The sequence below is a fragment of the Caloenas nicobarica genome, chromosome 1, assembly GCF_036013445.1.
Source record: "Caloenas nicobarica isolate bCalNic1 chromosome 1, bCalNic1.hap1, whole genome shotgun sequence".
NCBI classification, from domain to species: domain Eukaryota; kingdom Metazoa; phylum Chordata; class Aves; order Columbiformes; family Columbidae; genus Caloenas; species Caloenas nicobarica.
The window spans coordinates 11,532,845-11,547,188 of record NC_088245.1 but is presented as its reverse complement, the minus strand read 5'-3'; the positions used below and the strand labels follow the sequence as shown (position 1 = coordinate 11,547,188).

Below are 14,344 nucleotides of genomic sequence, written 5' to 3'. Positions count from 1 at the left end.
TTTAAGTCATGTGCAGGTTGTCCAAGCCTACAACTTGAATGGTCATCTCCATTCAGTACTGGTCTTGTTCTTAAGGCTAATTACTCTTGTTACCCACATAGCCAGTTATCTAAAGTTTAATAACTCTGAGTACAAATACTAGATGTACAGAGTACTAGTGGAAGACTCCTGAGATCACACTCAACAGTTCTCTTATAAGGTGGAAACAAGACGAAGCGAAAAATAAGTAAGGCTGAATTCCCATCCTTATCTTAACAATTCCTCTAAAACATAAATTAAGACCTGCAACTCCAAGGGCTTGTTCCAATGAGAAAGACATTATGAATTAAGTTAGAAGATGAAGTTAAGTTCAGTAAGCAATCCTCATGATGCAGGCAGGTACTTTAATTTAATGTGATAAGTACCTTTTTTTGTTTGTTTGTTCCAGTTCAGCTTTTATATTTCTGAACTGAAACAAAAAGTACATCTTATGAAAGATGAATATTTATGATTAATTAATTAAATGTCACTTCTTATTCCTGTATGAAACTTCATTATGAACAGAAGAATTTGGTAATTTTCTAGCAGCATTTTGCTACCTTTGAACTTTGTTGTAATTTCTTTTCATATTTTGTGTGACCAAAATTAACCATGTAATTCAGACAGCTACTTGAAGATTGTCTGTTAGTAATATTTTCACCTTCACATGTTCACTCTGAGGTCCCCAATCAAAGTGCAATAAACCAAAGATTTCCTTTTTTCCATAAAACTCTCCCAATTTTGAAACTTCAAAATACATAACGTATTAATAAGGGCCAGATCATGCATTCATAGATGCTTAAGTAAAGAGATGAAACATTAGCCAGAGCTTCATGTGTAAAGCCACAGATAGTCTTAGTTCTGGTTCTCACGGTAATAGCAGCATGAGGGAACCAGCAGGGGCCTTGAGTCATTCTACAGCTGAAGTAACCACTTACAGCACTATTTCTGTCTTTAGTCCCAATGACCCAGAAGAAAATCTTGTACAAATTTTAGGTCAATGGTGAATCTCCTACTGACTTAAAAGAAAGTAAGGGTTTTGCTGGAGTGTTCATGTTCTTTCATGGTAATGCTAGCTATGCATTTTTGTAAAAAGACATAGTTGGAAAAGTCCTAAGTAACTTCATCAGGAAAATTCCTACTATTGCTTACGTGGTTGCAATGTCTTCCCTAGTGTGTCAGTCAAAAAAAGGAAAATGTGCCTTTATTTGTAAAGAAATATTTGAAAAAGTAGATTTTAAAAGGGGAGCCTAACCCAGTAAGGAATGTGTTCTAAACATAGCAAAGTCCTCTTTAAACATGGTCCATGCAATTCTGCAAATGTCACTAGGAAACTTGAGTGATGTTATGGGGAGAAGCTGCTCATGCTCAGCCACACTCTCTCCAGGCATCCCTATCTCAAGCAATACGATTTACAGTTCTGGGCAGTATGATAGTGGTTGCTGTTTTCTTTCCACATGTTTCCTTCAATGTACACGAAACATGGGGGAAAAAAAAAAAAACACAAACAAAACCAACAAAAACCAAAACCAAACCAAAACAACAACAAAAAAAACACAAAACAACAACCAACCAAACAAACAAACCAACACACCAAAACAACCAAGTAAACAAAATAACCCACAAACACACTGATTTCTGGTGTTTGGGGTTTTTTTGAGTAAAAACATATGAGAAAGTAAAGAAATAAATTAGACCCAAGCTCAAGAATCACAGTACTGATAAAATCATTGTCACCTAAAACCTGTAAAACGTGCACACCTACGGTTCATTTGTCCTTGAGCACAGAGAGATCTCTCCAGTTTGTTCCAATATCTACAACTAGGCTTTGAATCCAAAGAATTTTTAGCTTAAATCCACTAAAAAATATATATATATATATCTATATATATCTGTATTTCTGCAAGTTCCAAGCTCTTGAATCCCCCTTTTAAAACTACTATAGGAATGGTGAAAAGTATCTGAGAAGGATCCTTTTTTGAGGAAATGTAGATTAAGCTGTTGCATACACAATGAATATACTCTGCTATACCTCCATGTGAAGCAAGATAGAAGGCAACACTTTATCAGCTACTAAACACCACAATCTTTTCAGTGCCTCCTTTCTTTAAACATCTTTATCTTACATAAAGATTAATCTTAAACAGAGTGGTACTTTTATTTGTTTACGTACTACGATTCAACAAGTAACTCTTTAATGAGAACTTCACATTCAAATGAGAAGTTGAAATCTCTGCTTCTAAAGGATGAGTAATCTACTATCGGTGATTCGTTGCCTTCCCAAGAGTTGTAGGCAAACTGTAATGGTTCATTTTACACATAGATTCAGTCACATTCTGTGATTCTGTAATTCTGGTTTTCATTACTTATTCTTTCCCATCAAACTCAGACCCTTACTGAATTCTCTCAGGGCTTTTTGGATTTCAGTCCCCCCTGCCTATTGCCTATGAGTACTGACAGCAAAGGCTAAATCTGTGGTAAAATCAGCTGGATTGATTTGGAATCAGGCAGGCAGCAACCAAACATTGTCCATACCGTAATAAAACCATGTAGCTTTGCAGCTCTCAAATGACTTCCTAATTTCTGGGCCTCAGCATCTCTTTGCCTGTAGCTCATCCACAGAAGTGCAACTATCCTTTTTTCTTTTTAAAAGCAGTATTAGCTCCCTGTAGTCCATGTCCTCATTCATGCCAAAGTGACAGTCATTTTCTTTTTTCATATTTGCTGTCACTGCTTCCATTTCTTCATTTCATCCTACACTTCTTTATTGCTGTTATAGTTGTCCTTTTATCCTTTCTTCTAACTAAAAATTGTCTCAAGCCAAAACCACAGACACATATGTGAGCAACTTCAAACCAGTCCTGGGGTCCCTGAAGTCTTAATCCAGATCCAATTTTTGCAGCTTGAGCCATCTCTAATCCCTAATTGCTCCTGTCATCTCTTTCTCACAGCCCTGGCTGTAAGCCACGATGTTTAAGGCTGCCTTCTGTGCTTGGAAATAAAGTTACAATGCCCTCCTGTCTCTTCAGTCTTAAAAACATATTTATTTTTTGAACGCTTCCTTCCACTGAATTTTGCTGAAAATTTTGTATATGAGCTGTTGTCAGCATTTTGGCTATAGAGCATACTAGCACTCATGACATGTAGCAAAAGCCACAAGCAGCATGTTGCCTTGTGGTCACTCCCCTGAAGAGAGGACACCTACGTTTTTGTATATGGTCCAAGGACTTGGATTTCCAAAGCATTTTTTATAATTAGTATTTCTTGTAAAATATATAAACTGTCTTCAGCACAAGAATTAAAAACCTGTGTGAGAATCCAAACCACAAAGCTATAAAGACATATAACTCATGATGTTCTCTTTTTAGTGTACTGAGATTGCACAGAGCCACAGCTTCAGAAAATTGAGCAGCCACTGAAACCCAGGACAGGCCAGTGTTTTGGGCTCCCTGCTAGGAGGTGGGAAAACAGTTTTTCTATGTGCCTCAAGAAAGACAGAAAACTTAAAACAAGACTCTGATATTTTGTGTTGATGTTCTGGTTACTGAGCTGGCGACATAACAGTAATATCAGCAATAAATTCTCTCTCTGGGTTATAAAGGACGGCACTGAGCAGCATTGCATCCTATCTAGGGGACAATGCCATATGCCTTTGCTAAACATCCTTTAAAAATATCTGCTGGATTAACCACTTTCAAGTTCACTACTTTTGTATTCTTCCACATATAGATTGCTTCAGTAATTTCCAAAGATCTATGGTTTTCTGCAGTGAAAATACAGTTTTGCATGTGAAATTTCCACTGATCCTAATATACTTTCTAACTGAAGATGAAAGAAAGAATTTTTAGCTAATTCGGTTAACTTTTGCTTGGAAATGAGACAAAAGGCTTTAATCATAACATTAAAATCTCTTTTTTTTTTAAATTCATTTTGGTGATTACATTTTCTGCAGGACTCTAATTGTGACAAGAGTAGACAGAGGTGACATTACAGTAGTTTGCAGGAGATCTCCCACCCAATTATTTTATAAAGGTTAGGCCAAACTGTAGATACTGAAAGTTGCATGGACTGTAAGCTTACGTGACCAACAAAGCCAGATGTGAATCCTCAGAACACTGACACATCAGCTCAGGAAATGCCAAAGGATAAAGGTTTATAAAAGTTGCATTTGTGAAACAGTCAGCTGTAACTTAGGATTTTTTTTTTTTTGTAATAAAAACACTTCTACCAGGGGAAATGAATAGAGCTAGTGTGATACATATGATTCATATATTATCCAATAGAGAAATATAGGAAGTACAGCTTAATTAAAAAAAAAATCCAACACAACAACAACACCCAACTTAATGAATTAACTAAAAAATTTGGAAAGACAATTCAGTTAGAGAGCTAAGCAAGACTGTGTTCACTCTGTCCCCATTGTCAAGGATCATAAAAAACTGCAGATACAATTATGTGATTAGTTCTGTAGTTCACAGGCAAGATTCACAACACGGATGAGACTTAATGGGTGCCTGACACAAAATAAGAACTAGTCCTGTTAAGTTGTTTTTTTTTTTGTCTCTGGAGAACCGGATTACAAGCATTGCTTGAAGTGGGAAATTAACCTCACTGTTTTACAGTGGAATAATTTTGCTAGTTTTAACTACTTTATACTGGTTTTACAATGACATACAATAGTGCAGAATAACTTCAATTACTTCAATTACAATTCAGGAAGTACATTCAGAGTATTCTTACTCAACCTTCAGACATCAGACTATCAGCTAATTGATAAGACATGACTGACACTCCAAGACATTACATTGGCTTAAGACAAGGACAAGCAAGGAGAGAAAATTCTGAATTATTGGTGATAGAAGCAGAAAACACAACATAATTTAGATTGGTAGAAATTCCAAGTGAAGATGAGGAATTCCATGTTTCCCTCTTTGGGCAGCAAATGCTTACACATAAAGGTTCATGCCAGAGCCATTCCCTCTTCTCTACCTCACTCGGTATTTATGTATATGCCAACATTATAGGAAAAATACAGGATTACATTATGGAAACAGACTTTTTTTAAGATCTGCTACTGTCTCTATTTTGTCTAGGTTTGAGATACCTCAATAATGGTTTATCTTGGTTTGTATAACAACGACAACAAAATACAGAGAACCCTAAATACAAACAATCATTAAAAATCACTCCTTTTATGTGTACTATATTTTTTTTTCTTTTTTAAATTCTCACATAAATCCAGTTCCAGGTAACTTTTATTGCTCTTTTCATTCTGCTCTATTCTCTTTTTCTATTCTCCTCCCAAGGGAACCAAATTAATTTTACAATGACATAAGCCTACTGAAGTGACACTTACAGCTAGATGAAAAGTAGAGTGTCTGGTTTAGAGGATTATTTTTTAACACTTAATTTTGGTCAAAATTGAAGTAGGACAAGAAAGGAAATGGTATTTTTTAAAAATGCGGATGTAAGAGAAACTTACTTTCTCACGAGCTAACATGACACTGTGGGTTTCACTGAGCAGTTTTAGAAGCTTCCCTTTGCTTCTGCTTCACAGAAAATGCAAAAATATTGTTTTCCCTTTTCTGCCTGTATGCCTGGAGGCCTTGCCACAGACCGAGGCACATGAAGCTGACAGGCTTCTATAGTATAGATTCAGTCGAAGTCTTTATTTTCAGATATTGCCTTTATTCCTAAAATGTTACAAAGTATTTTGAGTAAAGAAAATATTTTTAAAAAACCCACACTGCCTAGGTATTATGAGACTGCCTTTAATATCATACTTGTACCTTGATTATTTCACAGGTTGTCAGTTCACTAAAAGCAAAAAATCGGACCCCAAATCTGGCAATGAGAAGTATGGAAGAGAGGAGTCTATCACCTGTAGATCCCACAAGCCGCGAATGAGACAAGGAATTTCAGGGATGTAAATCTCAATTTCCTGATTAAAGCATGTCCCAACAAAACCTAATTCTACCATCTGCCTCAGTCCCAGCATTATCATGAAAGTCTAGAAAAATGACTTTACCTGTGTTTTCAAGGGAGGTCCAACAGTTTTACCTTCCTCGTTGTTCCTGAACTACTCATTTAAGACATTTAAGACATCTAATTATTAGTAGAACAAAACTGTGAGATCTGCCACCAAAGTTAGAAGGATCTGAGCTTTGACGATAGAACATGTTACAGAATGCTCTAAAAATGCTCTAAAGCATCTGAAACTAAGCATCTGATATTTGTGTACTACAATGCTACTTTGATTGAATTCCCTGTCTGTAAAGTGAAGATAACAAAAGACATCATCTTTATAATAGTTGATGGATGAAAAGAAATTAAGTACCAGTGGAGTGCTTTGATACTGGAGTGCTGAATATCACAGAGAAACCTACAAGGAAATTAATAATTCTGACTTCAGCACAAGTCTGAATAGTCTGCAGGAACCAAGGCCTAGAACCACACAATGTGCAAGAGGAAAACAAAGCAATGAACAGTTTCTGACAGAAAGCACTGAGTAGGAAGGCATGCATGCACCTGCTCCCAAATTGTAATGTAAATGCCCGGCATGGCCAAACTAATACTGTACATGAGATCTTCGTGATGGTGTTTCCTCACTTTTTAATTCTTGATTTTCCTATATTTTAATGCAATTTCCTGTATGTAAGATACACACATATTTCAGTGCTAACTAACATGCTACTCTTTTATTTCCTGTCCAGGTTAAATAAAATGTCTTTATGGGAGATCCTCTTTGAAAGCTGTGTTTTAAAAGTCAGTGAAGTGCAACGAGTGAACTAGCTGTGGTCCTATATTGCTTGAACTACCTCTGTCCAGATTTTGGAAGGGAAAAGGAAGTAATAAATTTTGCTTGAACTCACCACACATTTTAATTGCACAGAACTCCCAAGGGGTGTTAGGGTCAAGAGTGTAGCACCATGGTCTCAGCTTGCCATCAGGGTTGCGGCAGTAATTATCATCAAAGCCCTTGTCAGGATATCTGCAAACCACAACAAGAAAGGTGTCAAGGAATTCTTCCTGGCAACACTGCACTGGCTTGTACAAGGTACTTAAAGGACAGTCTTCAGCAGAGGCAAACAAGAACCAGTTCCTATTAACCTTGGGTCTGATCCTGTGGGAAGGATGCAGATAATCTTCAAAACTCTTAGGAAGTTAATAACATAAAATCTCTTTGCAAATATGCAGCAGAATCAGACCTCCACTGAGGGGATTCCTGCTGTGCTAATGCACAGGATACCGGATGGGGTAACTCTGCTAATTGCTAAACTCTTGCTCTTGTGTCTGTCAACTGATGACCAGACTCTAAAGCCACTCATTTTTCTGAAACAGCCCAATTAAATGTGGATTATATAAACACTGCCTGGCATGCCAGACTTATTAAGAAAACAGGTTCTTCAGTGCAACAGCCCTCGGTTCAAACTGGAAGCTATTTTGGATAGCTGTTACTAATGATGGCTCCATTTTTGTAATAGAGCTCATTCTAGGTCATGCCCTCATTTCAAGCATTGGAGAAAAAAAAAAAAGAGAAAAATAAAGCAAGATGAAAGTTTATTCCTTATCTCATTAAGATTTCAAACTATTGTGCTGTTTAATTGTTTCCATGCTCCTGCTTCCACCATTGAATATTCAGGCAGATATTTAAGATAAGGAGGTTCTTTTTGTATAAATGTGCCACATGAAATTCTATAAACTTAAAGAGAAGGAGATGAATGCACACTTTTTTCCCCTCCAGTGAATACAAATTGTCCTGGTTTTCCAGTTTTATTGAAACATGTTTGTAAAAGAAACAAGAAGTAAATTTGCCCCTGAGGGAAACTTGAAAAGTATGTAAGAGAACGATAAAGTTAACTACCTCGGAACCTGAACTCATTTGCAACTGCAAGCAGATGTGTTTCACACAAGCAGGGGAAAATATTATTTACAAGTGTGCATTTTTGCTAGGATGCTTTTTCTGTCAAACAATCATCCAAAATTTGACTCACGCATTTGCAACTTGATCTCCCATTCCTTGGGAAAAATCTTTCATCTATACAAGGGACAAGGGTGGGATTTAAGTAGATTTTAATAAAAAACCAAACCAAACCAAAACCAAAAAACCCCACCAACAGGTAGAAACCTCACAAAAGTGAGAATTTAAGGACAGTCAAGAATGTGGTAGTTTGATATCTAGAAGCAGTACCCTGTTTTCTGCTAGGTAGAAAATAAACTGTATAGGAACAAATTCAAGGATTTTGGAAGCAGTTAATGGGCTAACAACATAGAAAATGAGATGGTTTCGGCCACCTGGTAGGTGCAATGGTGGGCTTTGATTTTGGTAGCACATGGTCTGTGTCGAATAGCAATGGAGAGTTCACGGCAATACCCAGGAACCAAAGTGAGTGCAGGCACAGCAAGGTATCTGCAGTCATAGCTCCCAAAAGGCGTTAAAAGAAACTGGTGATGTTAAGAATCTACTTTCTAGAAGGCAAGTATCTTTCATAGCACTGAATGCTTTGTCCTTCCTAACATTATACAATAAGGTCCCACAGTATGTAAAAAATACGTTATTTACTAACTAAAATTTAAGTATAGATGCATCAAGCTTTGAATGTCTTTGTGGGACTGAGTAGTGTCCGTGAAATGTATCTTTTCACCTACTATATCTGTGTGCCCTTTTCTAGAGCAACAACAGCCTCCCCAGTCACTGGTTCTTCCCACAATGTTCAAGTGCACTTCAGCCTTCCTTCAAAACTAACCAGAAGCAGTTCCTCGGTTCCTATAGAAAAGGCCAGCTAATCCCTTTAAGACACAAATATTAGGGATGAGATAAACAACAGGGCTTCAAAGTGTTCCACACAATTCAGCAGTGAGACTGTGGAGGATTTCCTAAGAGCTCGTCCCTTTGCTCTGCACACTCCTTCTTCAGCCAGGACACTTGGACACAGATTTCTTGTTTGGACCCAACAAATAGCCTGAGGTTTCCAACATCTTTCAGAATGCCACATATTTCTTTTTATTTCCCCCTTGAAACCACAGTAGCTGTACTTCACTGCCGAAACTGAAATGAAGCATTAAGATACAGAAAATCAAGACTTTTTCTCAGTTTCTAGGGGGGAAAAAAAGTGCTAGTGAAGAAATAACATTTATTCTCTTTGAAGAGACAGATGCTGATTTCTAGCTCTTTTGGAACTGAAGTGAAACTTAGTGTCTAAAACTCTTCACCAATATTTATTTTGCCCTTCTTTTTTATTTTAAAAGACATGCAGTGCTGGAAAGTTGTTATTGTATAATTTTTCATACAAGACATATAAAGCAGAGTATTTTAATAGAAGGATATATGGAGTTATTCAAGTCTCGTACTGCACTTCAACCTCACTTTCTTCCATGCAATAACTACATATTATCACAGTATGTTCAATCTTGAGCAGAAAATATGAGCAGAAGAGGATAAAACTGTTGCTTCTCTATGCTGTCTTATGCCTAAGTCATTTTCCTCAATGATCTTCCTTCCATACTGAGGCATAATCTTCCACATGAGGAGTACACAGAACTGGAGCTTCAGAATATGATTCTGCATCTACTAATAGCTAAAAACAGGTCATTGTTTGGGGGGATTCCTACCACTAGCTTCAGTCACTTCTATGATTCTATGATTATCAATTTTCTTCAGTAAGTGACCTCTGAAGGGAATAAATGTGGAATAATTCACTGAGGCAACAAAAAGTAAAGGTGAGATGTATTCACTCTGAGCTGAAAGCATTGCCCAACAGCAGGTAGACTGAAGAACTTCCAAAGATTTACCTCCCTTTCTTTGTCATTTCAACTGATTAATCCATAAAGGAAAACAAGTTTAAATCTCTCCAGGTAGTCCTTCCCAGTTTCCAGATTATTCACATCACTCCTAGGTGGTATAGTGTAAGCCTCTCTAGAGATTGCTGTGTTTTAATGAGTAATTTATTCCAGACCTCCTCTTATATTTCCAATTTAAATGACTAATAAAAAAAAAATCAAACCAAAGACCACAATGTATTTAGAAGCTAGTATAATCAAAATATAATTCTCACTACCTTTAATGACCGTTCCACGAAGTTAATTAACACCAGTGTATATTAGAAATGTAATGGACTCCAAGTTCTCTTCTGAAAGCCCATACAGATCAGCTCAATCTGGACCTGTTCCTTTTTAAAGAAAAAGCATTTGTGCTACAGTTTGAAAACTCTCAAAAAGTTGTTTTCTGAGGGAAATCTTTCAAGGACAAAAATTATCATTTGTGAGACTGTAGTTAGTCTGAAAAGTCATTTTGTGAGCAATCTAAAATTAGCACAAGAACTAAATTTCCTCCTGACAGTAAAGTTATTATTGTTTATACCCAGAAGTTCTATAAATGCTTCACTCCCAAGGAACAAAATTCTTTCTGTGACTTATTCTAGAATGCAAAGCAAGTGCATGGCAAAACTCAGAAACAGATTATCTTCAGTCCCAATCTGCTACTACAAAATATTTATTGTAGCAGAACTATGAGAGAACCTGCTATTATTCATGAAGCAGATCCTCTGAGCCAAGAAGAAAAAGAAGTTATATCACATAAGCTCCAAAACTGCAGATCCTTAATGTTTTGCTGAATAATTGAGCTTTCTAGAATCTACCAGTACCTGTATTTCTGAGTATAAAAACAATGCTTTATTTAGTGAAATGCTTCAACATAAATAAAGATACTTTCAGTGGAAGGTCTCAATCATTCCAAGATCATCGATTCCTGCACTCTTCCTCTGGCAGTTTAAGTTTATTTACTCCACTTTATAAATGGAGTTAATCCAAAATCCAGAGTAAAATTCAAATGAAATTTTAGTCCAGTGTAAGAGAAACACAAAGGCCCTCCTGTGTGGCCTAAACCCCTACAAAAAGCCCTTCCAAAAGGGTGTATTATAGATGACCCTTTGTGGTCTGGTGGATTTTACCCTCCTGGACAAACCCTAATGGGGGTGCAATTTGTCTTGCTATTTCTGACTCATCTTTTGGCATTATGTATCTATGCCTAAATTAAAAAAAAAAAAAAAAGTCTAAAGTACAAATCCTTATGCATAAAATAAAATACAAAACAGAACAATGAACTCCTTTCCCAGGCTGAAAAAAAAAATTATATAGTGGACAAACATTTTGGTCAAACAAGTTGGATACCTAAACCTGATTACAACAGAAGACCATATATAGCTTCAAGCTGCTCAATATTTCAAAAAAGGAATGTACTCTGACTTGACAAGGTTGCAAGTTTATATTCAATAACTGTCTTAAGAACTCTTAACAAAAATGTATTACTTTTAATTATTATTTACTTTGTGATTTCTTTAAGGTATTTTAAGCTGACTGAAGTTGCATAACAACATACACAGAAGCATTCAGAGGTTAATTTTTATTATCAATGAAGCTAGGGAGGAAATTTTGATCCATAAATGCAGCCCATGTATACCACTGCACTACACAGCCACGGGATGCAGCCACAAGTGCACAAAATAGCCTCCAGTCCCCATCCTGCATCTCCATCGTGACTGTAGCCAGTCTGCACACACCATGGGCCAGAAGCCCAAGCAACTAAAACTGGTGAACTCCACAAATTTCAGTTCACCTAATGTTGGTTTTGTCCACCTGGTTCCAGAACGTGTGTAATTTTCAAATTATAACCACATGGATTTACTTGAAGGGGAGGAGGGTTTACCTCTCTGGACGAAATTTGTGCTTGTGTGGTCTCTGAAGATCCCAGCGCTGACACTCCCTGCCCGACTCAGTGTGATCCATTGGCCCCCTGTAATTCTCTCCATTGCAGGTCATGCATTCAACTAAGAAAAAAAAATGTACTAGTCATTTATTATGATGACGACTTGTAGCACATACACACACACACAAAAAAGAAAAAAAAATCCCTGTTGTTATAAATTGAAATTGACCTGAAGAGCTATAAAAAAGTGATATCTTTTAGTTGGGCTGGTATGGGAAATGTCCTTTGGAATAGAAGTGCATCTCTTTCTTAGATCTAATCCAGATGCTTAAATTCAGTATCACTTTGTAGGACACTTACGGTTTCAAGGCAGGTGGGTGTGAGCTGCTATAGGCATTCATGTTCCTAGAAGATTTTTAATCTTACCTATGGTTAGTAATAGAGAGACACATATCTAAGGAAGGAGTATTTTTTAGAGGTGATATTTTATAATTAAGTAACATTTATTACTCTAAATCACTCCAAGTCAGTATAATTACAGAACAAGCTTAAGTACAGAATAATGGCTGAATTTCAACGCAGCAGTCTGCCTCTTTACATTCCCAGAACTTTCAGCTACATATGATACTGTTTCTTTTCGATGCTAATTCTTTTTGGCAGCTTAAACTATGATACATTTTCAGCCCTGGTTTGGGAAAGTGGGGGGTGGAGGGAGAGTGGGCAAAAGCTACCAAAGGGATTTGAAATCACTGCTGAGCAAAATATGCTTCATAATTTAGAACAAGAAGTCTTAATATATAAAATAAATTCACCATATTTAAGTATAGACACATTTCTCAAGTGCCCCCTAATTAGAATAACTGTAATGAAGGATCACTTAACAAATACTAATTTATGCAATTACAGATCTCACTCTTCAGTCAAAACATCCGCTACTGAAGTCTTCATCCCGCAGTGAGCTCCAGGTCTTATTCCATTTGATGTTCACTTAAATTGAGCTTTAAATGTTACCTTTTAATAGTTTTTTGAGTACCTTGTAAATCATTCTCTTCTTCCCTCTCTTCCTCCTGCCCTCCCTCCCCCTTCCCCCACTACTGTGCAGCTATTGCACATGACACATTAGCAGGAAAATTAACGGCATCCTATCTTGAGAATTTAAATGGGTTGATTGACTGGAACTGAATTGGCTGATTAGCAAGATATAAGAGCTTAGTTTGGAGGTTAACAGAACTTAAAAGTCAACAAATGCAGTGGTGCACATGAATTGTCTTCAAAATTCTATGACTTGAAAGTCTAACAGGATTGGAATTCTAAAAAGTTTTACTTATTTACAGTATTCATTTGAAAAACAAAATGCATGCTTAAATTGAGCTTCCATCGTGTGATTCAGTATCCATATTTTCATCAAAAATGAGAAGAAAAGTTGATTTTACCATGGAAAGATACTAGATAATTTATCACATTACAATACTGAAATTGTTAATAGAGTCACTATAGACTAGACAAGTGAAAAAAAGGGTTGCATTTGTGTGATCAACATGACTTCATTGTTCCAGTTCCCCCATGACCTGAAGAAAAGCTGCTGAGCCTGAAAGCTTGTTCAAGTCTTCCAGAGTACTGGAACATAACAAGATCTCCTCTTTCTCTAATAACTGCTTTTCTTGCTACAGGAGTTATTCTTGCTGAGAAATCACCTATTCTTTCTCCAATGTCCATAAGCAAGTGCCACTGAAACTGCTGGAAGTTCTGTTTACCTCCTGCACACAGGGAAAAGGCAATTTTCCATGAGAGCCGTGCCGGGTTACCTTGTGAGCAGAGGGGGATGTCGCAGACTTCATGGCGCGTCTCCGGACTGGTGGTGAAACACCACGGGCCTCCCTCTTCCCCTCGGGGGTTTCGACAGTAGTTTTCCCGCAGGTCTTTACCCCGATAGCTCGAAGGTAAAAAGCTAGTTTTAAAATGACAATCATTACAGTATAAGAGCATGCAAACTTTGGTGTTAATCATACTGTTTTGTACAGTTAGAAACAATTACATTTCTGCTTCCTTCTCCCCCCACCCTGCCTGCACAAATGCACACACCCAAGCATCTTTGCGTACACAAATACACATCTTTCAGTCAGGATTACTCAATCAATGGCCTGAATCTGGGACAATTTGTCTAGCCCTTAGTTTGCTCTAATGAGTTTTACCCATCTCTTGGGTGTTCGGAGCCAACTATCCGCTGCTGAGCCAGAGGCAGCAGCACAGTCCCTGCCAGCCCTCTCTGCACTCTCCTTCACGAGCTCGTAACTACTCACACAACGCTGGAAGCCCTTGGGCAAGGGGGAAAAATGTATTTGGTACACAGAAAAAAAATTAATTGGGTCCATAGCCATGTCAGACCTACCTTTCCTACGCATGTTGTGCACTTAAGCAGGCCCAGCTGGGCTTAGTGGGCACCTACTGCATAAAGGCCACAAAGAGAGAAACCTCTTCCCAGCCCCGGCCAGGCAGCCGCTAGAACTGAGCATCAGGAGCGTGTGAGCGTGACCGAGTGGTGTGACACCCCGTGCTGAGAGGCTTTCACTGCCCAAAACCACGGACCGCTTTGCATTTCAGCATCAGAAATTTCCCCGTGTC

General features: G+C 37.5%; 1 protein-coding gene across 1 annotated transcript in view; it reads right to left on the bottom strand.

Moving 5' to 3' along the window:
• Nucleotides 1-14,344, bottom strand: part of HGF (hepatocyte growth factor) — a 58,567-nt gene that overhangs the window by 21,712 nt on the left and 22,511 nt on the right. The window contains exons 6-8 of the mRNA XM_065626750.1: nt 13,528-13,670; nt 11,723-11,843; nt 6,891-7,009 (exon numbers count right to left, since the gene is read on the bottom strand). Of these exons, the coding sequence (XP_065482822.1) occupies nt 6,891-7,009; nt 11,723-11,843; nt 13,528-13,670 (383 nt within the window). The remainder of the gene's footprint in view (nt 1-6,890; nt 7,010-11,722; nt 11,844-13,527; nt 13,671-14,344) is intronic.